The sequence below is a fragment of the Terrapene carolina genome, unplaced genomic scaffold (genome assembly GCF_002925995.2).
Source record: "Terrapene carolina triunguis isolate 2854851 unplaced genomic scaffold, T_m_triunguis-2.0 Scaffold85, whole genome shotgun sequence".
Classification (NCBI taxonomy): Eukaryota; Metazoa; Chordata; order Testudines; family Emydidae; genus Terrapene; species Terrapene triunguis.
Genome location: NW_020664436.1, coordinates 10,302,815 through 10,328,583, shown reverse-complemented (window position 1 = coordinate 10,328,583; position 25,769 = coordinate 10,302,815). Strand labels below are relative to the sequence as shown.

The 25,769-nt window shown below is 40.4% G+C and overlaps 1 protein-coding gene across 4 annotated transcripts in view; it reads left to right on the top strand.

The window, feature by feature from the left end:
• The window catches only part of CRIM1 (cysteine rich transmembrane BMP regulator 1), a 287,081-nt gene that overhangs the window by 254,453 nt on the left and 6,859 nt on the right, over window positions 1-25,769 (top strand). For all 4 annotated transcript variants that reach the window (XM_024209732.3, XM_024209734.3, XM_024209733.3 and 1 more), the window contains 5 exons: window positions 5,567-5,782; window positions 10,047-10,268; window positions 14,361-14,555; window positions 15,705-15,827; window positions 23,833-24,020. In XM_024209732.3, coding sequence (XP_024065500.2) covers window positions 5,567-5,782; window positions 10,047-10,268; window positions 14,361-14,555; window positions 15,705-15,827; window positions 23,833-24,020 — 944 coding nt within the window. The remainder of the gene's footprint in view (window positions 1-5,566; window positions 5,783-10,046; window positions 10,269-14,360; window positions 14,556-15,704; window positions 15,828-23,832; window positions 24,021-25,769) is intronic.

Below are 25,769 nucleotides of genomic sequence, written 5' to 3'. Positions count from 1 at the left end.
TACTTAGGCTAGTAAAACAGCTCAGTCCTTCTCCACCAGTGATTTGAAAGTGATAGGAAGGAACATCATTCCCTCAGTGAGCACAGACCTATGTTGCCCTCCCTGGGACCTAGTGAAATCAAGACATATATCACCTCAGAATACTCAGCCAAAGGGTAGGTCACAGTCCATATCAGGTCCCTCTGATACCCTGACCAAATGTGGTCACCAAGCACACATGATACTGTGTCAGGAAGTAGCTTGTAGTTCACCTGTTACTGCTCTCGATACTGACATTGGTGCATGTGGTGCCGATGACCTCAGTGCCCATTACTCTGGTGCTGATCTTTGCAGTGCAGATGCTCCCAGCATCAACTTTTTCAGCACTGAAATTCTGTCCATTACTGAGCAATCTTATGGACACAGTGCAGCCTGAATCACCATTCCTCTCCTCAGCTGTTGGTGTCCTGTTTCTCAGTACCAACTACCACTGTTGTTATGGTACCAGTAAGCTCTTCAGCTCCAGTACTGGAGGAAGACTCAAGTTCATCCTAGAACTCCAGATAGGGAAGTCCTACTGTTAGAGGAGGTGTATTCATTTTCTTCCTCCCCTTCAGAGCACAGTAGAGGGGGCACCTCCTACCCACGCACCTTGTTCTGATTCATGTGACCCTTCTTTGACATACAGGGAATCTAGGAGCTATCACTGCAGATGCAGACCTATGGGATCTCGGGGTGAATATTCACCTTGGCATCCACCCCCAACGACCCCAGCCTCTTACCCCTAACGTATGCAATATTGGCTCTAGTGAGACACTTGGGGTATGCATCCAGTGAGGAAGCCTGCCTCTAGTCAACCCTTCCCCTTATTAGAGTCCGATCTCCCTCCCCTATGAAACTTCATAGAACAGCTTAAGAGAGGTAGCTGGCACACACTTGCACTGTTTTCCAGGAAGAGCAGGAAAGTGAGGAAGAATACGTGCAGACTGAAGTGCATCCTATCCCAGCAGCAATCTCCTCTTCCTTATCAGACCAGACAATAGAGTCCTTCTCTCCCACTGAGCCATTGCATGGCGCACATTTTAGAAATTCCTGGGGAGTCATATGATTTTTCCTGCACTATTTACTGGACATTCTGCATTCTGCTGTGCCCATTAACAAAGGCCTTTTAGAACAAGGAAAAAAATATGGCAAACCCTAGCATCTGTGGTACCCAAGTCCCTTCCAATAGGTTTGAATATTTTCACACTCACCAAGTTCCTGAGTGTCCTGAGTGCATGAAAGGTCCAAAATTCCAGGATCACCCCCTAAAATTACTCAAAAAATCAAAGATAAAAAATAATTTATTTGGCAGGAAAAATTGCCCATTAGCAAGCCTGCAGATGCACACTACAAATTACTAGCTGCTCCTGTCAAAGTGTGGTTACTTTAATGGAACAAGGTGTCACAATTTATCGAGAAACTCCCTCAAGAACATAGGGAGGAATTGAAGTCTGTTGTACCTGAGGGACAGTTGGTAGCTTGTCCATCACTGCAGGTGGCATTAGATGTGTTTTACACAAGAGCACAGTCAGTGGCTACCCTCCATTGCCATGTGCAGGGCTTCATGGCTACAATATTCAGTAATACTGAAGGAGGTTCAGGGAGCAATTGAGGACCTTGGATTTGAAGGCTGTGACCGCTCAACACAAGAACTGTGGAAGCCCTAAGCTCTCTTTAAAAATCAGAGAGAGACTCTCCATTCTTTGGGAGTCCATATGACAGCCCCTAGGAGAAAGCAGGTCAGGTCACAAAACTACTCTACGCAAATGCCCTCCACTTATTATTACAACCCACAAAGATCATCAGAGTCACCAAGGAAGAAGCAGAGGTTGCAATGCAGAAGGGCTTCAGCGTTTTTCTCCTCTACTACACATCCTGTGTCCACCTTACAGCAATAAGTTTTATGCCATAATTGAGAGCTCAGTGCCTACACTGCTATTTTTAACCCAACAGGGCAAACCCACCGAGTCCAAATCAATTGGCCTGGGATCTGAGGCTCACTGCCAAGGGTCTTCTTTTGCTGTGTAGATGTACCCCCAGAATCCTGGGTCTTATGGCATTACATCACACAGCATGTCAGACTTCACCTACTCTCCATGCAAGGGTGGTTGAAATCAGTGCATCTTCCCAACAAACATCACATGGACACGAGAGTGCAGTTCACCCAAGAAGTCCTCTCATCACTAAGTTAGTGGAAGGACGCCCCACCATGATATACCCTTTTCTCCATCTCTGCCTACCAAGATGCTGGTGACCGGCTCCTTCATGCTTGATTGGGGAGCTCACCTGGACACTTAAGCCCAAGAACTCTGGACTCACAAAGAGACTTCTGCACATAAACATCCTAGAGCTTAGAGCTATTTGTCTAACATGCACAGCATTTCTTCACATGCTAGGTGGGCTAACAGTTCAGGTAATGACAAACAACACAATAGCATTGTTTTATGTCAGCAGACTGGGAGGTGCATGATCATCCCCCACCTTTGTGAAGAAACATTTTGCCTCTGGAACACGTGCATTTGTTACCAAATCACGCCACTAGGTCTTTATCTACCAGGTATACAGAATGTCATAGCAGAGCAGCTCAGCAGGCATTTCACAGGTGACCACAAATGGACTGCCAATGACTCGCTCCTGCAAAGCATCTTACACGGGTGGGCATACCCGACCAACAGTAAACTTGTTTGCTTCAGATTAGTACAAGTAATGCTAAATATTCTGTTAAAAGGGGAGATCTGAGCCCAAGGTGCTTGTCCAATGCTCTTCTCATCTCATGGATTCCAGGGATGATGTATGCCCATCCACCGGGTCCTAAGGAAATTCAGACAGGTTTCAGCAGGTCATGTTAGCCGCATCTTGGCTCGGGCAGTTTTGGTATTCAGACCTAAATGAGCCTGTCAGTTCAGCCCCCAATAACATTACCTGTTTTACCCGACGTGATCTCCCAAATGAAGGTCAGATCGGATATCCAGACCCCAGCATCATTGTATCTGACAGTGTGGATGCTAGCTGATTAACTATGATCAAAAGAAGCTGTTCAGCTGAAGTCCAGAATATATTGGTGCATAGCAGGAAAGACTCTACTAGACTGACCTATGCAGTCAGAGGGAAGCAGGTTCCAATTTGAACAGCATAGTGTCACTTGTCTCCCACAGAATCCCCGATTTGTACTATTCTGAGCTCTCTGCTATCCCTAAGCATTCAGGGCTGTTCGTTAAGCTCTTTAAGAGTACAATTAGCAGAAGTATCAGCACATCCTTCTCCTGTCCAAGGTCATAGCATATTTTCTCATCCTACAAATTGCTAGATTCCTCAAGGGCCTCATTCATGTTTCTCTCACAGTCTGGGTCCCCCCTCCTTTCTGGGACCTCAATATAGTTTTAGCCTGGTTAATGGGACCTCATTTTGAGCCCCTAACAACTTGCTCCATATACTATCTATGAAAACAGCTTTTTTTAGTAGCTATAACATCAGCTCGAAGGGTGGGGGAAATTCAGACCATCATGGCTGGTCCACCTCACCAGTAATCCATAAAGACAAAGTGACCCTCTAGGCCCCACTCTGTTTTACCAAAAAAGTCTCAAATGTTCATTTAAATCAGATAGTTCACCTGCCAGATTTCTTTCCCAAGCCCCTCTCCAACTAAAGGCAAGCCAAACTGCACACTGTTGGCGTTCTTAGGGCTCTCTCATATTACCTTGGCAGAACAAGACGATTCAGGAGCTCCCCCAGTCTGCTTATAGCATTTGTAGATGGAATGCAAGAATCAGGCAATATCTACCCAAAGCTGGTCTAACCGGGTATTTAATTGTATTAAAACGTTCCAGAACGGAACGCTTGCGTAAATCGGGGAGCGTCTGTACATATTAATGATGAGGATAAATTAAATGGCAGTAGTGATATGGAATGCTGGAGGTTTCAATAAGGAATCAGAAGAAAAAAGTCATTACATCCCATTGCTGGAGTGTTTTTCAGAGCCCCTGAGACTGAATAGGAGAGTAATCAGGGTGTCACCCTTCTCTGTGTGTGTGTGGCAGCAAGGCTTCCAAAATGATCAGGTATTCAGGAACCAATTCTAGAGCATACTTGACTAGCCAGGTACTGGTTCAGGAACATTATAAGCCTCGCCTTGTCATAATTTTGCAGTAACTCAATTGCAACAGTTGTTTCCATGCTAAGGGAGTGAGAAGCAAAATTTGATGTTGAGCAGTGCTACCTGGTTATGCTATTTTGATGATAAGCCCTGGATAAGTTACTGTATATTAGATTGGTTTGCGGTTTTGCAGAATGCCCACATGTAAAATAGGCTACTTGCTGAGACAAATAGCTTTATTCAGATATGCTATTAGTCATAAGCCATGGATAAAATAAGATAATGCTGATCTAATGCAGTCATGTATCATTACCAGAAGTTCCTACCATTAACTCTTTTCTTGGAGGATGATGTCCTCATGGAAAAATTATTAGCATCCCCAGTGAAGGCAGCTGGTATATGGAAATGGGCACAGACTGATCCTGTGCTATTCCATATGCTCCAATTTTTCTACAGGGCTGGCTTGAAAATATAAATGAAGAGGAAATATCCCTTTCTTGGGATGCAGCTGCTTGTGGGACAGCTGACATGGGGCTATCTGCAGCATTGCATTGTTTGTGAGCTAATAAACTGACATCTTCTGTGTCCAAGTTATTACAACCACCCTGAACACTTTCTGTCCCTTTCACATTTATACTCTTCTTCTTGTAGATATCACTTCAGCCTCCTTAATCATTTTAGATGTTCTTAGAATTCCTTCCAAATTCCTGATATCAGACTCTAACACCATTTTATGTACAGTACTCTGGAGAAGGAATATCGCCTCCCACTTCAGTGCACATAGACCAAAATTGCATTGATATTTTTGGCTTCACGTTTCTCTGCAAGCTCATATCTAAATTTTCAGCCCACCAGTACTTAATATTTATATATAAATCACTGACTTCCATGTTCAATAGCAGAGGTTCTCAAACAGGAGAGCATGCTCCCTTAGGGGTGGGGGCAGGGCATCAAACTTCTAATAATTCAGTAAGACAGAGGGCCATCCAGGGCAAATTTGAGTGAGTCGCATTGAGAGCCCGAGTGCCAGGCTGTATCTTTCTCACTGTAGTGACCAGGCAGGAGGAGGGGATGTGCTCCAAGTTTTTAAAAAACTGCTAAGGCAGGGTGTGATTCAAAAAAGGTTGAGAACTCCTGTTCTACAGCTATTTCATTGTGTGCCCGTGTTTAATTGGCTTCTTGGATGTATATTAGCTTGCATTTTTTAATAAGTCTAGTCTCGTATTACTTTCTCTGATGTCTCATTTCTCCCACCTTTTGCCATAATGATACGCATATAATCTCATTTATACAGCTGCTTTCTCAGCTAACTTTACTTGACTTTGTTACTGTTCTTATGATTTATATTATCCAAAATAACAGTCCAAAAGTAATACACAACGGTTGTATTTTATTGATGATAGTCCCAACATATTTTCATTTGTTTGCCTTTTAATTCTCTTCTTTTCCTAGATGAATCTATTGTGCAGAAGCCAGAGCTCAGCAGTCCATCTATCTGCCATGCTCCAGGAGGAGAGTACTTTGTAGAAGGAGAGACATGGAATATTGATTCCTGCACGCAGTGTACATGCCATAGTGGACGTGTTCTGTGTGAGACTGAAGTCTGTCCACCTCTTCTTTGTCAAAACCCCATCCGTACGCAGGATTCGTGCTGTCCACAGTGCCCAGGTAAGCATGACCTACCAGTTACCAGCATAGGCCTTTCTGGATCTTCTGAAAAACCCTGTGAAATTGGCAATAAATATGTAGACTTGAATAGAGTCAACTGCTGGTTCTGTGATTGCACAGGAGCAATCCCTGTAGCCATCATCCGTGACAGTTTCTTGAGAAGGATGTCCAAAACCTTCTGTAGCAATATCTGCTTAAAACATTGTGAACTTTTAAAAAAAAAAATGAATAGATGCTGTAATAGATGCATATTTTCTATGTAAGGAGCAGTGCTATCAATAGCACTCACTTTATGTGAGGGTAAGCACCAGAGGATTGGAAAAGTGCAAACGTTGTCCCAGTCTTCAAAAAGATTGGATGGGGATGAGGAAGTAATCCTGACAAATACTGTCTCGCAAATCTAACTTCTATCCCTATTAAAACAATGAAGGAAATATTAAGAAACATTGAAAGTAATTGGAGGGAATTCAGAGAAGAAGTAATCAAAATGGATAAGGGACCAAAGAGACTGATTTATGAAGGATTAAAAGAGCTAAATATGCATAGCTTGGCCAAACTGTGAGTGAGTTTAGGCTAGTTGTCTACAAGTATAGAAGACTATAAGTGCCAAAAAGGGAAAATAGAATAGATTTGAGTAAAGGAAGTGTAGTTTGATAGGAAAAAATTTCCTAACAGTAATATCTATTAGATTGGTATTGTCTCCTATAGGAAGTAATGGAAGTCCCATCGCTTGAGTCATTTAAAACAAGCAGAACAAAACACTCACAAATACACTATAGATAACAATACTGTGTTGGCAGGGGGATAACCTAATAGATCTCTTTAATCAGTAATTTATGAAAAGAGAAAGATGTGTAAGTACCTAGAGGCTAATGGAACCAATAAGTCAAATGGGTTTATAAAAAACAAATCATGCTGGATAAATTTGATGAAGTTTTTGAAGTTTTCCTATACTAGTGGATAAATGGAGCACAGTAAACATATTATGTGGATTTTAGTAAAGTGTGTTTTATAATGCCTTATGAAACTTTATTTGAATATTAACATTGAACACTCATTAAAATTGGCTGTAGAACAGCTGATAGAGTATAACATAATGGTTAATGATAAACAGCAATATTTCAAATGAGGGGGAAATGGCCATTGGCATTAGAGAGAGTTAGCTTAGGTAGGCCTAGTTTTATTTGATACCCATACAAAAGATAAGGAAGAGAGAATAAGATTAAACAGCATGTTACACAAGGACTAGATTGTGGTTGACTGTACATGGGTGTGGAAGAGAGGGAAAGAGGTCACAAGGAACCTCCCTTCCCCCAAATCCTCATGTCCTTATACAGGGACCAGCCACAGTGTAACCAAAAAACAGTCACTGCTCTGTGCTGATGGTGCCACCATCCTTCCTTAGCTGTGTGGACTGAGGGGCTGTAATCCTCTGTAGCAGCCAGAAAAGTGGGCCAGACATAGCGGAAACACATACTGCACCTGTTTTAAAGGTGACCGAGCTGCCACTACAGGGCATCATTCTGATTGAGGAGTCAGCAAGAATTCCTCCAGGGGATCAAACTGCAGTGCAGCCTCTCTCATCCTCCTCCTTCCCCAAATGCATGGCTGGCTCTTTATAGTGCAGTCCAGCCCAAAGTCTGCCAATACTAGTAAATTGTGAGATTTGCGAAAAGAAGAGTATTAACATAAAAGAATGTAAGGAGCTTAGAAGTAGGTAAACTTCAAAAGTTTTGGTTCAAATAGTGAAGCGGTTGTCAAACTGTGGGTCGGGACCCCAAAGTAGGTCGCAACCAATTTTAATGGGGTGGCCAGGGCCAGCATTAGACTTGCTGGGACCCAGTGCGGAAGCTGAAGCCCTAGCTCCAACCCCACCTGGGACTGTGGGGTTCGGGCTGCAGCCTCCTCTTCCCCCTGCCCGGAGTGGCAGGACTCGGACTCTGCCCCCCTCCCGGGGTCATGTAGTAACTTTGTTGTCAGAAGGGTGCAATGAAGTTTGAGAACCCCTGAAATAGTGGTCCTGTAGCTCCCATTATCCAAGATGTGTCAAATTACTCAAACCTCCATTGGCCAAGATTTTAAAAAACTGGTGCCTACAGTTATCCTCCTAAGTCTATATATCGGCAGCTCAATAGGTGATTTTTAAAAGAGTTGAACACCTACCAGCTCTCATTGACATCACTGGGGCACTTCTGGGTTTCTTAGCACTTCTGAAAGTCAGGTCACTTAGCTGTCCAGATATGGACTTAGGAGACTATCTTTAAGTTCCCATGGGGAGATTTTCATAGGCACAGAGGCCAGGAAAGTCTACCTCCTGGATTCCTCCATGAACAAATATGAGTTCCAGTTTCGCAAAGCAAACTCAGGGTTTGTCAGAGACTGAAGACATGGGCAATCACGCCTCGTGCTTGGAGCAGGAGTCAGGCCTCGTGCTTGGAGCAGGAGTCAGTAGACAAGAATCAGAGCTAAGGGTCAGAGCTGGGTTACCTGGAATGAGGCAAGGCAGGGGCAAGGCTGAGTCGGAGGAAGGAACAAGACAGGAGCAAGGCTGGGAAACAAGCAGGGACAGGAGCTATTTCAACCATTGGCAAATACTTTGAACAGCCACTGAACTGCTGCTGGGCTTAAGAGCTGGTCTGCTGACTCTTCCTATCTATCAGTGGTGTAGCCAATCAGGCCACCTACAACAAGCCAGCTGTGCTCACTAGGTTGCCCAAAGACTAGCTCTGCTGCAGGCCCTGATTCCTGATAGGGTTCTTATATACATTTGAGTTTCTACAGAGAATATCTGTTACACTGCAAAGTTAGTGGACATTAGAACTAATTGGGAAGTGATATTTTCCCCCACAAAAAGTTTTGGTTTCTCATTGAAAACATGAAACCAACTGAAAACCAAAAAAAAAAATGGTGTTAAATTTCATTTTCTGTTTTTTCAATGAAAGCGCAAATATTTTCTTACAAAATAAATGTTGCAGGGTGGGGGAAAGAGGGATTTTATTTTTGACTAAACTTCATTTTTTTATGTCAATTTTTCAGCAAATTTTTTTGACCTGCTGTAGTGACAGGCACTGCCTTGTTCTTCTCTGATTATTTCTGCACATGAACCCAATTCTTGGTGCAAGTGCATGCAACATCCCACTTCTTTGGCCAGCAGTTTTCATTAGGGAACCCCCCCCCCCCATCCAGAAGGCATAAAGGGCAGAGCAGGCCTAACTGCCCCTCATTTCCTTCTTAGCAGCCATGGCAGGGAGATGAAACCTCTGCAGTGTTCACCTGCTTCTCTGTGACTCTGTTGCAGTTAGAGTTAGTGATTAGTTAGTATAGTTGAAGGTAGTTAGTTAACTCTTAGTTGGCCTGTTGGCTTAAAAAATGAGAGAAAATTTTGTATTTTATTTTACTAATTTTCCTTAGGTAGTTAGTAGGCTCAATGCTCAGCCCTCCTTCTCTCAGGTACTGGGATTCGATCTGCTAAGGCAGAAGCAAAATCTCTGGATCTCTGGAATTTAATACATGTCCCTCCTCTGATGTTTCTGTGCTCTTCAACAATAGGCACGGTTAGTGCCTTATTTCTTTAGGCAAAGGACACAAGGGATTCAGGTCTGCCAATATCTCAATAAGAGGTCGTGGAAGGGAAGATCATCCCAGCAGGTGACCAACTTGACTCAAATAACCTTTGCCAAAATGGGACTCAAAGTCAGTAGAAAAAAATCCTCACTTACTCTACATGGAACTCAGGCCACACATTTCGCAGAGGCTTCCAGATAGGATATCTATTGTGATAGGGCTGTCCTGTAGCCTTTATTGAAGTAGGACTAGTAGCACCCACCCCTGAGCAAAAAACAACTGCCCATTAGTCATCAAACAGACATCCATGTGGACAAGTACTCAAAGCAGAAAGAATGGTTATTTAACTTATGGTAATTGTGGTTCTTCAAAATGTGTTCTCCAAATGGGTACCATGACCTGCCTTCTTTCCCTGTGACTATGGAGTCCTACTGTTCTGGAATTCTGTATTGGTGAAGGAACTAAGCAACAGTTAGGCCCACTCCATCCTATATGTCCTCGGGTGGGGAGACGCAAGGACATCTAGTGCGCAGGTGCAGCCCCATTGGACGCTGCTGGCCAAAAGAATCCAATCTCTTGGATGGAATGCATGCAAACCAATTGTGGAGTCATGTGGACAAAAGATCTGAAAAGAATCACAGTCACTTTAAGGTAAGTAACCGTTCTTTACTTCTGCTTATCTGTCTATTCATATTTCTAGATGAACCTCTTCAGCCTTCCTCATCGAGCAACGAGAGCATGCCCAGTTACTGCAAAAATGATGAAGGAGATATTTTCCTGACAGCTGAGTCCTGGAAACCCAATGTCTGTACTAGTTGTATTTGCATGGATGGTGTGATTAGCTGCTACTCTGAATCTTGCCCACCAGTATCCTGTGAGAGACCTGTTTTGAGAAAAGGACAGTGTTGTCCTTATTGTATAGGTAAGCAAATAAACAAAATAGTTTTGCTTGGGAATAAGAATAAAGAGAGATATTTTCAGTCAGTCGGAGGTACAGTCTCCTTTTGTGTTGGTGCAGTTTGTGCCTGCAAAAATCTGAGTATTTGAATCGCTAGCTACCTGATTTGAACCTACAATGAGGTAATTAGTAGGACAAAAATGCAGATGCAGTTTGCACCCAAAAATGGGAGACCACCCTTCTGAAAATTTACAGCTTGGTCACTTATCACAGTTGATGAAAACATTAAAGAGAAATCCATCATGGTTGTATTTAATATCTTCTGTAATAATATGTAAAAGGATATAAGCAGCATATTAAATACAACTGTAGATAATGCTAAATTATTGTGAAAACTCGTAGAGGATAGAGACATTTTATGAAGGAATAAAAATAGGTTAGAAATATAGCTAGAAAAATGAGTCAACATGGAAAAATGCAAGTTGTATCTGGAGAAAAATGCTTGGAAGCTGCTGGACCAACTGGGCAAGGGAGAGCCAGGCTAGGCTCCCTCCAACTATCTTAGATCTAGCAAATGGCCTGCTGGGGCCATCCCCCGCTTTGGGGAAAACCAGATGTGGCTGGATATCCCTGAACTCCATATGGTAAATGGGGAAAGCAGAAGAGGAGAGAGAGAGAGATGGGCCAGGCTTCCCACCACCACCCTCCAAGACCCAGTATCTGGTCCTAGCAGCCCATCCCTCCCTTCCAAATAACAGCTTTCTCCTGCTGCTAGCCAAGATAGTAAGACCTGTAACTCAAGCACTAGAAATCTGAAGGGCAACTGTAAACCTGATATTTCCATCTTTTCAGTGCTTAACTTTGCACTCCAAATAACATACTTTTGCTGTAGTTAATTTTTGTATGTCATAAAACATTATAACACCTTATATTCAAGGATTACCTAATGTTCTACAGCAAATTGAAGAAGTGAAGTGCTATATATTAATAGTATTGTTATTAAGTATCAAAATATTTCAAAACCACACTCAACATACCCCTATGATTGAGATAAATATTATTATACCTATTTATATAGATGGGTAAAATGAGCCATATCTGCTGAAACATCAGTTCCTACAGCCCCTCAATTTTTTGTTGCATTTCTTTGAATTCCCTCTGTATTTTTCTCCACTTCTTCCTGGAAATGAGGGTCACAAAACTGACTAAAATATTGTAAGTGCTTTCTGACCAATGCCATGCAAAGGACTGTATCACTTCACCTTGTTCATGGCATGATATTTCTGCATAGGTGCCCCCAAATTGTAGTTTGTTTGCAGCTAAAGCAGAGCCATTTAAAGAAATCATCATTTGCCATCTGCTACCCAATACGTCTGTTAGTCTATAAGATGCCACAGGACTCTTTGTCGCTTTTTACAGATCCAGACTAACACAGCTACTCCTCTGATACTTAGGTATCTAAGTTACTCTTTGTTATATATGCTGCTTGTAAACTTTTTACGTTTCTCTTATCTTGGCAAAGGAAATAGTCTAGCTAGTTTTAATTTAATTTGTCACTTCATAGTCAATTTTACTTTCAAATTCCTATGTACTAACACAATGTTCCTCTGTTTCGGTTGCAAATACCTAAATTTGAGAGCAGTTATGACCTGCTAATTTCCCTTTTTGTAACAACAATTCAATCCACAATATAAAAGCAAAATTTCAATTACTGCTCAAACATAGTCTCCGAGTGATGACTTATTTTCTCATACCAACTTACTATAGTATATTTTCTGTCAGAAAGTGTTTTTTATGGAGACTGTAGATAAATATATTTCTATTGTTTTCCATTATTTTGTGTTCTTTGCACTGTGTGTGCAATTAATTACTTGGTCTCACGGACTCTAGGAGCATGTTCACTAACATAAAGTTCCCTAATATAGAAGTTTGGCTATATAAAAGACTGTATAGAAATTTTTTTGTTCCTTTTGTTTCCAAATTCCTTCCTCACTACTACTAGTATGAATGGTGGGGCAGACATCTGGGAAAAACAAAAACCTGGAACATTTATAAAATATGTCTTGCTCTTTTTGGCAGCTTTCAGTAGCTTTTCTTTGTTTATATTTGAAAATGTGGCTTTCACATGCTTCCTGTTATTCTGCTTTTAGATGACTTCCTGAGCACTTCTCTAAAGCATCTCTTGCTGTACAGTCCTCCTTAGTATTTTTATCCCACAGTTGAGAGAGAATTTGGTAGGCAAAATCTGCAGGGTTAGTATCTTCCTCAATTGTTGGAACTCTCAAAGCAGAGGTTCCACATTCTGTTTTTCATCATTTTTATTTTTGGATCCAGAGCATGATGGCTTTTAGACATCCATATTTAGTATAGTTACAAGTTTTGCAGGCCCTGCATCCTTTCCTCTGACTTTTCTATTACTTTTTCCATACATCTTGCCCTTTTCCCAAATTCACCTTCCATGTTAAGCATTCTTCTTTCTTATGTAGAGAGACTGTTATTTCCCATTGAGAACCTCCCTCTTGCTTATAGGAGAGAAATGGAGAGCTATAAGATGAGAGAGAAGATAAATAAGGTTGTCTTGCGCTTATTTTTGGCATGGTTTTGTGCATTTGATTAATGGCTGGTTCAGACAAATGTCTTTTACTGGGGCCAATGGAAGCTGTGAGAAGAGGTAGTTGGAGCTGTGCACCCCATCTTTCATGACCGCTCCTGCTTACTTTCATCATCGGAAGGTAGGGTTGCATTTTTGAACATGGATCCCCTACTGCTTCTTTCTTCCCAGCTCCCACTGCATTGAAATCCTGGTCTACACTACCACTTTAATTCGGATTTAGCTGCGTTAATCCGAATTAATCCTTAACCCATCCACACAACGGAGCCAGTTACTTCGAATTAAAGGGCGCTTAAAATCGATTTCTGTACTCCACCCCGATGAGCGGAGTAGCACCAAAATCGATTTTGTAAATTCGAATTAGGGGTAGTGTGGCCGCACACCACCGAATTAATGTGGTTAAAATTAATGGGGTAGTGTGGCCGCACACCACCGAATTAATGTGATTAAAAACTGAATTAATGTGCTTAGTGTGGCCGCGCACAATCGAATTTATACAATCTGTTTCCCAAATTCGAATTATCTAAATTCGAATTAATCTCGTAGTGTAGACGTACCCGAAGACTCCTGACCTAGGAGCAATGGCCTCCATCTGTCTCCTCCTGGTTCAAGTTTCAGTTGAGATGGAATCCACATGAATGAAAAAAACATTGAGGCTAATCCTTCATTAGGACTTCTATTCACTCATTTACTTTACCAATTCATGAGCTCTAGCATCACTGCTCTTCAACATTTTCTTTGTGTTAATTCCATGAAATGGGATCCACTCTGAGTCCTCTCCCTCCAAAGCACTCTGTGCAATGCCATATCCTTTGGTTTTGTTTGGCAACATTCAATTTTTATTTTTATCATTTTGCTGGATAATATTGATGTTTATTTTTCAGCATTTTTTAATTTTTATCAATTTTAAATTTTAACAGTGTGTGTGTGAAAAATCTTAAAATAATCAAAACAGTGCCTAAACTCCTAAGTTTCTGATGCATATCAAGTGAAACCTATTCTTAAAGGTAACCTGGAAAATTATCTGTATTTTCATACACTCTAATTCTCTCACAAAGTGGAAGAAAAACAAACTCGTATCACTGAAAATGGAGCAATTATTTTATTGTGAAAATATTAATACTGTTAGTGTTTTACTTATAAAATATTTGTTTTGTCTATAACATTGCACTCTGTTAGTGTCAAAATGGGTCTGATGCATACATGCAAGGTAACTGAAAGAGGAATGGGAATATGTTGAATTTAATTAACACAATATTAAATTGTGAAATTTTCTGTTTTTTGTTGTTTTTTTTTGCTTGTACATATGAAACTGGACTGGTAATGAAACTGCAAAATTTTTGCAAAGCGTCTGGTATTTTCACATTTTACTGTCATAACTTATGCGTTACGTAGTCAATGGATATGGGTTTAAATTTTTAAGAAATTTAAGAAATCATTGGATTTTTTTAATATGTTTATATTTTGCCATATCAAGTCATCATAGCAATTATTTTTTTCAACAGAAGATACAATACCAAAGAAGGTGGTGTGTCACTTTAGTGGAAAAACATATGCAGATGAGGAACGTTGGGACATTGACAGCTGCACACACTGCTACTGCCTGCAGGGTCAGACCCTTTGCTCCACTGTCAGTTGCCCCCCTCTCCCCTGTGTAGAACCCATCAACGTTGAGGGAAGTTGCTGTCCCATGTGTCCAGGTAATAAAACCATGGTCCTAAATTTTACAAGTTATACTGTTGTCAGAGGCTATAATCAGGCACAGATTATTGTACTCGATTTGAATGTTGATTCACATTGAGCAACATATGCAAAGGATAACAGGAGTTGTTGCTTATGTCATAAGAGACAGAGAGACACAGGAGAACAACTCAGGAAACTGCATACTCACTACAGATAAGAAAGTAGTGCACAACAGTATAGTTCAAATTTCACATGTTCTGGGGAAGGACTGTTAACTCAAAGATTAACTGTTTTGCCATTGTTCTCTCTGAATGACCTTTCATTAAATTATTAGATAAATGAAATGCATTTGTGAAGTGAGAGGAAATATTTTGATTCCTCTGTAGACTCTACTGTTGCCTAATGTTTCTGGTGCTCCACAAATCTGGGATATTGTTTCAAATTATTTTTATTAATAACATTTTAAGTTGCTTATATGAGTACTTTTAATTGTAACTTACATGTAATGGGATAGTTTCTCAGCCATGCACATAATGGAACCAAAGAAGTTTGGTGCAGCTTTCTGAATCTGGCCTGGCTTCTTATAGCAGTTCATTACAGCTGTTCTTACCTATGCAAGCTGTTAACCTCCAAGAGGCTATTTGCCAGTCAGAGAACTTCAGCCATGCCCGTACAAAGGGGGCTGCAAAAAAGTTGGTAATAGGAGCCAGTCATGCAACCCTACACCAGCTGCAGAGATCCAGCTGCTTTCTTGGCCTTTTATGCCACTAGAGCAGCACAAAGGGACCAAATTGTACTAGAGAATCTTACCAAATATATTATGTATTATGAAAAGATATTTTACTTGAAAAATTTAATACAGGACTGTCCCATTCAGTTTACGTTGGCATAGTAGTACTGGTAGCAACCATTGGTATTCTGTACTTTATGAAATTAATTAAAAGATAGGAAAATCCATTGCACAAACAATAACTTTCTAAATGTACTCAGTAAATAAATGTCATAGCAGATAAAAAATTCTATAACCATAATGATAACTCCTGAACCACCAATAAGAACAACAATCCACAAGAAATATTTTCTGAATTAAGAGCCCAGCATCCGTTGATAGGTACCGCAAAATGCTGATTCGGTGGATTGTGAAAAATATTTATCTCATCTTGCAGAGATGTATGTACCTGAGCCCACCAACATCCCCATTGAGAAGACAAATCATCGAGGAGATGCTGAACTAGAAGCACCAATTTGGCCTACACCCAGTGAAAATGACATTGTCCATCTCCACAGAGGTGAGATCTGGCAGAGATTGGTAATTGTACTCTATTAGGTCTGTGATTACTCCGCATGTCTTAGCACATCCATTTGTCCTGGGAAGAAAGTAAAGGTGTAAATGAGCCATCTTTTTGATAAGCTTGCAGAATATTTAGATAAGATCTAGACATAATTTCTGTAGGATAAAAACCAGAAATAATTCAATCTAGCATTCTGTACTAGAAGCAGAATGCCTGAAATATTTCATTATGTCAGGAACTTTTTATTTCAGAAGGTTGAAAAAGCTACTAGGGGGGAAGCTGTTCTAGATTTGATTTTAACAAATAGGGAGGAACTCATTGAGAATTTGAAAGTGGAAGGCAGCTTGGGTGAAAGTGATCATGAAATCGTAGAGTTCATAATTCTAAGGAAGGATAGAAGGGAGTACAGTAAAATAGAGACAATGGATTTCAGGAAGGCGGATTTTGGTAAGCTCAGAGAGCTGATAGGTAAGGTCCCATGGGAATCAAGACTGAGGGGAAAAACAACTGAGGAGAGTTGGCAGTATTTCAAAGGGACACTATTAAGGGCCCAAAAGCAAGCTATTCCGCTGGGTAGGAAAGATAGAAAATGTGGCAAAAGACCACCTTGGCTTAACCACGAGATCTTGCATGATCTAAAAAATAAAAAGGAGTCATATAAAAAGTGGAAACAAGGACAAAATACAAAGGATGAATATAGGCAAACAACACAGGAATGCAGGGGCAAGATTAGAAAGGCAAAGGCACAAAATGAGCTCAAACTAGCTACAGGAATAAAGGGAAACAAGAAGACTTTTCAATACATTAGAAGCAAGAGGAAGACCAAGGACAGGGTAGGTCCACTGCTCAGTGAGGAGGGAGAAACAGTAACAGGAAACTTGGAAATGGCAGAGATGCTCAATGACTTCTTTGTTTCGGTCTTCACCGAGAAGTCTGAAGGAATGCCTAACATCATGAATGCTAATGGGAAGGGGGTAGGTTTGGAAGATAAAATAAAAAAAGAACAAGTTAAATATCACTTAGAAAAGTTAGATGCCTGCAAGTCACCAGGACCTGATGAAATGCATCCTAGAATACTCAAGGAGCTAACAGAGGAGGTATCTGAGCCTCTAGCTATTATCTTTGGAAAATCATGGGAGACAGGAGAGATTCCAGAAGACTGGAAAAGGGCAAATATAGTGCCCATCTATAAAAAGGGAAATAAAGACAACCTAGGAAACTACAGACCAGTTAGTTTAACTTCTATGCTCGGGAAGATAATGGAGCAAGTAATTAAGGAAACCATCTGCAAACACTTGGAAGGTGGTAAGGTGATAGGGAATAGCCAGCATGGATTTGTAAAGAACAAATCATGTCAAACCAATCTGATCGCTTTCTTTGATAGGATAACGAGTCTTGTGGATAAGGGAGAAGCGGTGGATCTGGTATACCTAGACTTTAGTAAGGCATTTGATATGGTCTTGCATGATATTCTTATCAATAAATTAGGCAAATACAACTTAGATGGGGCTACTATAAGGTGGGTGCATAACTGGCTGGATAACCGTACTCAGAGAGTAGTTATTAATGGTTCCCAATCCTGCTGGAAAGGTATAACGGGTGGGGTTCCGCCGGGGTCTGTTTTGGGACTGGCTCTGTTCAATATCTTCAACGACTTAGATAATGACATAGAAAGTACGCTTATTAAGTTTGCAGATGATACCAAACTGAGAGGGATTGCAACTGCTTTGGAGGTTAGGGTCATAATTCAAAATGATCTGGACAAATTGGAGAAATGGTCTGAGGTAAACAGGATGAAGTTTAATAGAGACAAATGCAAAGTGCTCCACTTAGGAAGAAACAGTCAGTTTCACACATACAGAATGGGAAGAGACTGTCTAGGAACGAGTACGGCAGAAAGGGATCTAGAGGTTATAGTGGACCACAAGCTAAATATGAGTCAACAGTGTGATGCTGTTGCAAAAAAAGCAAACATGATTCTGGGATGCATTAACAGGTGTGTTGTGAGCAAGACACAAGAAGTCATTCTTCTGCTCTACTCTGCGCTGGTTAGGCCTCAACTGGAGTATTGTGTCCAGTTCTGGGCACTGCATTTCAAGAAAGATGTGGAGAAATTGGAGAGGGTCTAGAGAAGAGCAACAAGAATGATTAAAGGTCTAGAGAACATGACCTATGAAGGAAGGCTGAAAGAATTGGGTTTGTTTAGTTTGGAAAAGAGAAGACTAGGAGGGGACATGATAGCAGTTTTCAGGTATTTAAAAGTGTGTCATAAGGAGGAGGGAGAAAACTTGTTCATCTTAGCCTCTAAGGATAGAACAAGAAGCAATGGGCTTAAACTGCAGCAAGGAAGGTTTAAGTTGGACATTAGGAAAAAGTTCCTAACTGTCAGGGTGGTTAAACACGGGACTAAATTGCCTAGGGAGGTTGTGGAATCTCCATCTCTGGAGATATTTAAGAGTAGGTTAGATAAATGTCTATCAGGGATGGTCTAGACAGTATTTGGTCCTGCCATGAGGGCAGGGGACTGGACTCGATGACCTCTCGAGGTCCCTTCCAGCCCTAGAATCTATGAATGCATGCCCATCCTTCAATATTTTTTTTATTTTAAAGCAGCAAAATAAACATTTAAAGTGAGTTCCAATGTGTAATATTAACGAGATTCTAATATATGTAACACTTGGTTACAAAACAAAGTAAACCAATAAAAATAGTTTTGAAGTGTCGTCTTAAATACTATCAGTCTGATTCTACCACCCTTGTTCACATTAAGTAGATTTACTCATAAGAGTAGTAATAAAATCAATGGCAGTATCCTCTTGGGAAGTGTGACACAACTGGACCCTTAATAATCAAAAATAGATGGTTGTCTAGGTTCTTGCAACCATCATCATAGTGCCAGCACCTTATAAATGTATTAAAATGAACAGATTTCTGTACTGTATCTCTCTCCTTCCCCCATTAGGGTGGGAGATTTTTTTTGTTTTTAAATATGTGGTTTTAATGATCAGTACTTGGCGGATGTTATGATATAGAGGTTAAATTACCAATATAATTTAAGAGAGTTGTTTGGCTTTACAGGAAGCCATGTGATGTGCACATAGCAATTGCTGCATTGAATGCTGAAGAGTATGTGTTCAGCAGCGTCCACAAGACACTTGTTCCATTGGACTGTTGGCATTTGTCTCCCCCAGGCACTGTGCTGCTACCACGGAGGCAGATAATCCAATGGAACAAGTGTCTAGTGTGATGAACAGTGTTTGGAATGAAAAGTCAAATGAGTGTAGACACTACTAAAGCAGTTCTTTTGCTCAAGTTGAATGTTTATAGACACTTGTTTTGGTGCTTTATGGGAAACAGAATTCTGAACACTAAATTACTGGAATAAACCTCCACTCTAAGAAATATACACATGTTGCTCGTCAGTCAGAAACTGGCAGTAGCAACATCTGCACACACGTTTTTTTTAAGGTGAACTTTCTCTTTAGGGTCATGAAATACTCATGCAAAATGTTGCCACAAGTGTGTCCTTGTTTTGTACTGTGATTAAAAAGTCATTTTAGACCCATATCATCTTTGGCTGGGGAAGTTCAGCAGAGAGATACTAGATTTGTTGTCAGAGGAGATCATCAATATTTATTTTCAGGAGGACATGGTATCAGTATACCTTAAAGAAGCATCTGTTGAGCTTAGAATCTCTCCCATTATCATATTTCCTTGTGTGTTTTCTTTCTTTTTTTGAAAATTACCGAGAAAATAGTAGCAGAGCAACTCTGGTGATATCTGGGGTCCTCAGATTTTCTTGACTGTCTGCATCATTTTAGATCTGTGTATAGTATCGAGGCTGCGCTGTTTGCATTGGTCGATCATCTCCCTTTGGCAGTAAAGATGTCCATACTAATTCTTTGAGACGTATCAGCTCTGTCTTTGATTGTAGTTGACTGAGTTATTGTTACTTGTGTGTGGATCTGGCAAGCTCAGGATTTGCTCTTGAGTGACTTCATTCTTTTCGGTTTGAGAAGATCAAGAGCTGTTATTCATCAGCCCTCAAAGTTCTCTTGGCTAGGGTCAAGTGTTGTCACCCCATCTGTTCAATATATATCTGAGGCCACTAAAAATAATAGTAGTGTGTCCTGGAATGCAGGATCTGGTTTGCAGGTGACACTCATCTCTATATCTCTTTTCATCATACCTAGATGATAGAGTTGGTCCCAGCTTTCCCAGTGTCTTCACTATGGTTAGGCCTGGATAAGAGCTAGCATGCCGAAATACAACACCAATAATGTAGAGGGAACACTGGTACGCTGGGGAAAATATCAAAAGAAAATAGCAAAGTCTATATTTATTCACTCCCTCATCTGAGAGATGTTGTCTCCCTTTTGATACTTGGAGATACTGTGGGATTGTGAGCTGCTTCTCCATGTTCAGATAGCAATAATTAACCATGCCTTCTTATCTCCAGATTGGATTTCTGAAATGCTGTCTATTTGGAGTTACTACTTTATTAGATATTACTTCTGCCCATAGAGTTAGTGAAATCCAAGCTCTTATGTTGAACTTTCCGTACATTGTTTTTCATGCTGATAGTCTCATTCAGACCATGTCCTAAACTCGTTCCAAAGATGGTTTGGCATTTTTATAATAACCAGTATAGTCACCTACCAGTTTTCTCCCCTAGATCCTGTAATTTCAGCAGAAATAAAGCTTAATACCTTAGATCTTAAAAGAGCTCTTTTATATTACTTGAACAGAATGAGACTTTTAGGTCAATTCTTAGATTGTTTATAGCATATAGTGGCAGAGCTAAGGGCAAATCTGCATCTTCCAGAGTCTAAATGGATTGTGTGAGCTGTATGAGAGTAGCTTATGAGATTATTAAACTGAATCCTCCTTTAAACATTTCAGCTCATTCTGCCAGAACATTGACTTCATCAATGACATGTTCCCTCTCATAGAAATATGTACAGCAGCTACATGGTCTTCAGTTCAAATTCTTACTAGACACTACTCGTTAGAGGCATCATCAAGAGTGAACACTCGAATTGTAAGAGCAGTCCTACAATCTTTGTTCCAGTAAATTCCTCGCTCCCCCCTAAGGTGTTGAACTGCTTGCTAGACACCATTAGTGGGATCCACATGTATAAGAGCTTGAAGAAGAAACAACAATGGTTACTCACCTTTACAGTAACTGTGGTTCTTCTAGATCAGGGGTTCTCAAACTGGGGGTTGGGACCCCTCAGGGGGTCATGAGGTTATTACGTGAGGGGTCGCGAGCTGTCAGCCTCCACCCCAAACCCCGCTTTGCATCCAGCATTTATAATGGTGTTAAATATATACAAAAGCATTTTTAATGTATAAGGGGGGTCGCACTCAGAGGCTTTCTATGTGAAAGGGGTCACCACTTCAAAAGTCTGAGAACCCCTGTTCTAGATGGTCTGTTTATGTGGATCCCACAATCTACCCTCCATCCCTGCAGATCGTATTTTATTATTGACACTCAGGGCAACAAAAAAATTTGTTAGTATTTGGGGTCATTCTGCTCTTGGGAGGAGGAGCACAAGAGGATAGGGATATGCATGTGCGACCCCTAGAGGACATTGCTAGAGAAAAAATGTCTGATCTCCTGTGTAGGGGCACCTGCATGCCATGAGTGGATTCCACATGCACAGACCATCTTGAAGAATCACAGTTACTGTAAGGAAAGTAACCATTTTTTCCAGTATGTGCCTAGATTGAAAGAATGCACCTGAGGTGAGCCTCAAGGCTACTCCAATAAAAATTCTGCTAAATAAACATCCCAGAGTCTGTGAAGGCACCAAAATTTCTGTATTAATCAACCCAGAGGAAAGGGACATCAAGAAGCAAAAATTATTTAAGGAAAAAACAGCATAAATTAGTTTTTGCCTTAAAAGGGCAATAGGAAAATTGGAGGAAAATGGCCACAAAAGACATAGATTCAGTGTCTGAAGAGACTGAAAAAACAATGAGGAGTCCTTGTGGCACCTTAGAGACTAACAAATTTATTTGGGCATAAGCTTTCATGGGCTAGAACCCACTTCATCAGATGCATGGAGTGGAAAATACAGGAGCAGGTATAAATACATGAAAAGATGGAAGTTGCCTTACCAAGTGTGAGGTCAATCTAACGAGACAATTGAATTAACAGTAGGATACTAAGGGAGGAAAAATAACTTTTTTAGTGGTAATGAGTGTCCCATTTCAAACAGTTGACAAGAAAGTGTGAGTAACAGAAGGGGGAAATTAGTATGGGGGAAATTAGGTTTAGGTTTTGTAATGACCCAACCACTCCCAGTCTTTATTCAGGCCTAATTTGATGGTGTACAGTTTGTAAATTAATTCCAGTTCTGCAGTTTCACATTGGAGTCTGTTTTTGAAATTTTTTTGTTGAAGAATTGCCACTTTTAGGTCTGTTATTGAGTGACCAGGGAGATCGAAGTGTTCTCCTACTGGTTTTTGAATTTTATAATTCCTGATGTCAGATTTGTGTCCATATATTCTTTTGCGTAGAGACTGTCCTGTTTGGCAATGTACATGGCAGAAGGGCATTGCTGGCACATGATGGCATATATCACATTGGTAGATGTGCCGGTGAACAAGCCCCTGATAGTGTGGCTGATGTGGTTAGGTCCTATGATAGTGTCTCTTGAATAGATATGTGGACAGAGTTGGCAACGGGGTTTGTTGCAGGGTTTGGTTCCTGGGTTGGTGTTTTTGTTGTGTGGTATGTAGTTGCTGGTGAGTATTTGCTTCAGGTTTGGGGGCTGTCTGTAAGTGAGGACTGGCCTGTCTCCCAAGGTCTGTGAGAGTGAGGGATCGTCCTTCAGGATAGGTTGTAGATCCTTGATGATGCGCTGGAGAGGTTTTAGTTGGGGGCTGTATGTGACGGCTAGTGGTGTTCTGTTACTTTCTTTGTTGGGCCTGTCTTGTAGTAGGTGACTTCTGGGTACCCTTCTGGCTCTGTCAATCTGTTTCTTCACTTCATGAGGTGGGTATTGTAGTTTTAAGAATGCTTGATAGAGATCCTGTAGGTGTTCGTCTCTGTCTGAGGGATCGGGGCAAAAACGGTTCTATCTTAGAGCTTGGCTGTAGACAATGGATTGTGTGGTGTGACCATCGCTTATTAGCACTGTAGTGTCTAGGAAGTGGACTCCATGCATCTGATGAAGTAGGTTCTAGCCCACGAAAGCTGATGCCCAAATAAATTTGTTAGTCTCTAAGGTGCCACAAGGATTCCTCGTTGTTTTTGCTGATACAGACTAACACGGCTACCACTCTGAAACCTGAAGATACTGAAGTGTTGCAAGGAACAAGTGCTGAGCTTACTGTAACTCAGGTCCTCAAAGATATAAAAGGGAAATGAAAAACAGATATAATATTAGAAGAAATAAGTATCTGTGTCTTATGTACATGTATGTTCCATATTACTGTAAAACCAGAGCACCTTGCAATCTTTAGTGTATTTATAGTTACAGCACTACTGTGAGGTAGTTTTTACAGTATGATCAAAAATAGGTAATTAAGCTGGAATCTCATATAGGAGAAGCTGAGAAAAGAATCAGCTCTTGGAGAACAGCCACCACATTGAAAGGAGAAAACAAGACAGTGAAAGATCTACTATAAATAAACATGATCATAGAAAAATGATGGCTTCATAAATCACAACTGGTGGAATGACATAGTATTAATAGGACCACCAAAAGATAAAAATCCACTTCATATGGAATAGTTACTTGAAAATATGCGGAAATCATTATTCTGGCTACAAAAAACTGTGGCTAATAACAAATGAGAGAACACACAAGCGTGACCCTGTCCCTAAATATCAATAGGGTAAAATTTCAGGATATGGTTAACCAAAAAAAATAAATAAATACAAGGCCATAGAACTGACGCTGGTACTTCCATAATCCTATTCTTGTTTATGGTCAAGACAGAAAAGGAGCACGTAAATTTTTTTGTGGCTAACAAATGCTCACTCTTTCAGACATGAGTCATCTTCAAGGAGATTTCAGAGAAGGCATTGGACTGCACTCCAGTGAAGATACATCTCTCAACTCCGTTGCCTGGGTGACGGTTCCCATCATGACAGCCCTGGTTCTTATAATAGCCCTTCTGCTTGTCAATCAGAAAAAGCAGTGGATACCAGTGTCCTGCTACAGAGCCCCAACAAAGGTACAGTGTTAAAACTTCTATATCTAGATTTCTGCTTTTCTGGAAAGCAGGAGGGTCTCCTGAAATGTATTGTAGGATACAGTTGAGTCCATTTAATGTCAACTCATTTAAATGAATTTTTTCCATGTCTCAAACCGTTTGCACTAATTCAGAACAATTATGCTTATGTAATGTCAAATTAATATCACCAGTTACCTACTCCATATACTACTGAATTTTCGGGAGGTAAAACCAAGCCAATCTCAGGTGAGACTGTCGGAAAACACGGGCAGACACCCCAAACTAGTGGTATAGTCTATAATTAGATTTCACCAAGCCAATAACAAATGTGCACTCCGGGATCACTATACCAGTATTGCCATGGAGTCACAGACAGTCCCCCGAGACCCTGCAGCCTGTCTTGCCACCCAGGCAAACTGAACCTAGTGATAAAAGGTTATTAAAACCAAAAATCAGACCACATCAGGCTACTCCCAACCCCAAAGGGTCAGTCATTTACCCTAGGTCAATGGATACTCTGTCTCACATCAAAGACAACTCTGGCAGCCAATTGTTCTTGTAAACTAACTAAAGGTTTATTAGCTAAGAAAAAGAAGTGAGTTATTGAGAGGCTAAAGCAGGTAAAATACATTAACAGGTGAATCTAAGTTTGTAAATCCAAAATGATAGTAGAGATGTTATAATCTGCTAGTTTTCCATAAATTTCCCAGGGTTACCCAAAATAACTTTGGGGATCTCTGTTTTGCATCTGGAATGTTTCCCTATGAATGCTCAAATAGTTCAGAGATGCTGTATCCTTTTTTTGCTTCATATTTATAGCTTTTCCATAGAGAAAGCAATGTGAAAAGTGTCTTTACTCCTCTACCATCTCTTGCTTTGAAATGAGCATTTCCTGTTACAGCCATTAAGTCCTTCATTAGCATTTCCAAGATTCCATTCACATTTGATGAATTTAGTCTGAGAGATGCACAATGTAAAAGGTAATGTAATAGCAAATAACAATCCTTAAGTAGTTTTCATGAAGTTTATACATCAAGTACATTCTTACCACACCTTTGATGTAGGGTTATTTAATTACCAAGGTATACATAATGTAAACGTAATTACAGGGGTATATGCAATGCAAATATAATTTAATAACAGACAATTAGTTACAGATAAGTGAATACACTAACATTAGCATCTCTTTTTATATCTAGTAGCGTATGAGCGAATTAGTCTGAATGCATACTAATACTACTTTGATATTCATACAGAAGTGAACTGGCCTATTGCTCTAACCTGAACTGGTCTATCAGCATGGCAGCCTCTTCTTCCAAAATGGCCACACTCTCTCATAGTTCTCATTGGGAGCAAAACCAAGAACATTATCTTGACTGAGGACAGCTTGTTTTCTCAGTCTCATTGAGAACAATAGTAGATGAGACATTTTGAAAAGGGGCAATTCCTGGTGAAACTTTCTGCAGAAGAATATTAGTCTTTAATCACTGCTGAAGAAGCAACTTTCAGTTAAGAAGGATAATGCCAAAAAATGGCCACTAAACTGTTTAAAACATCAAATTTAGCCAATGCACAAACTTTCAGAGAGTTTTCATTATATGACAGGTTTGAAGAGTCTGCATTATTCCATTAAGATCATTTGAGATTTAAAAAGGTGCTAAATTTATTAAGTGGCCCTTTTAAAAATTAATTTTAATTCATAAACTAATAAATGGATTTATTTGTAAATTCTCAGAAAAGTCATTTTTT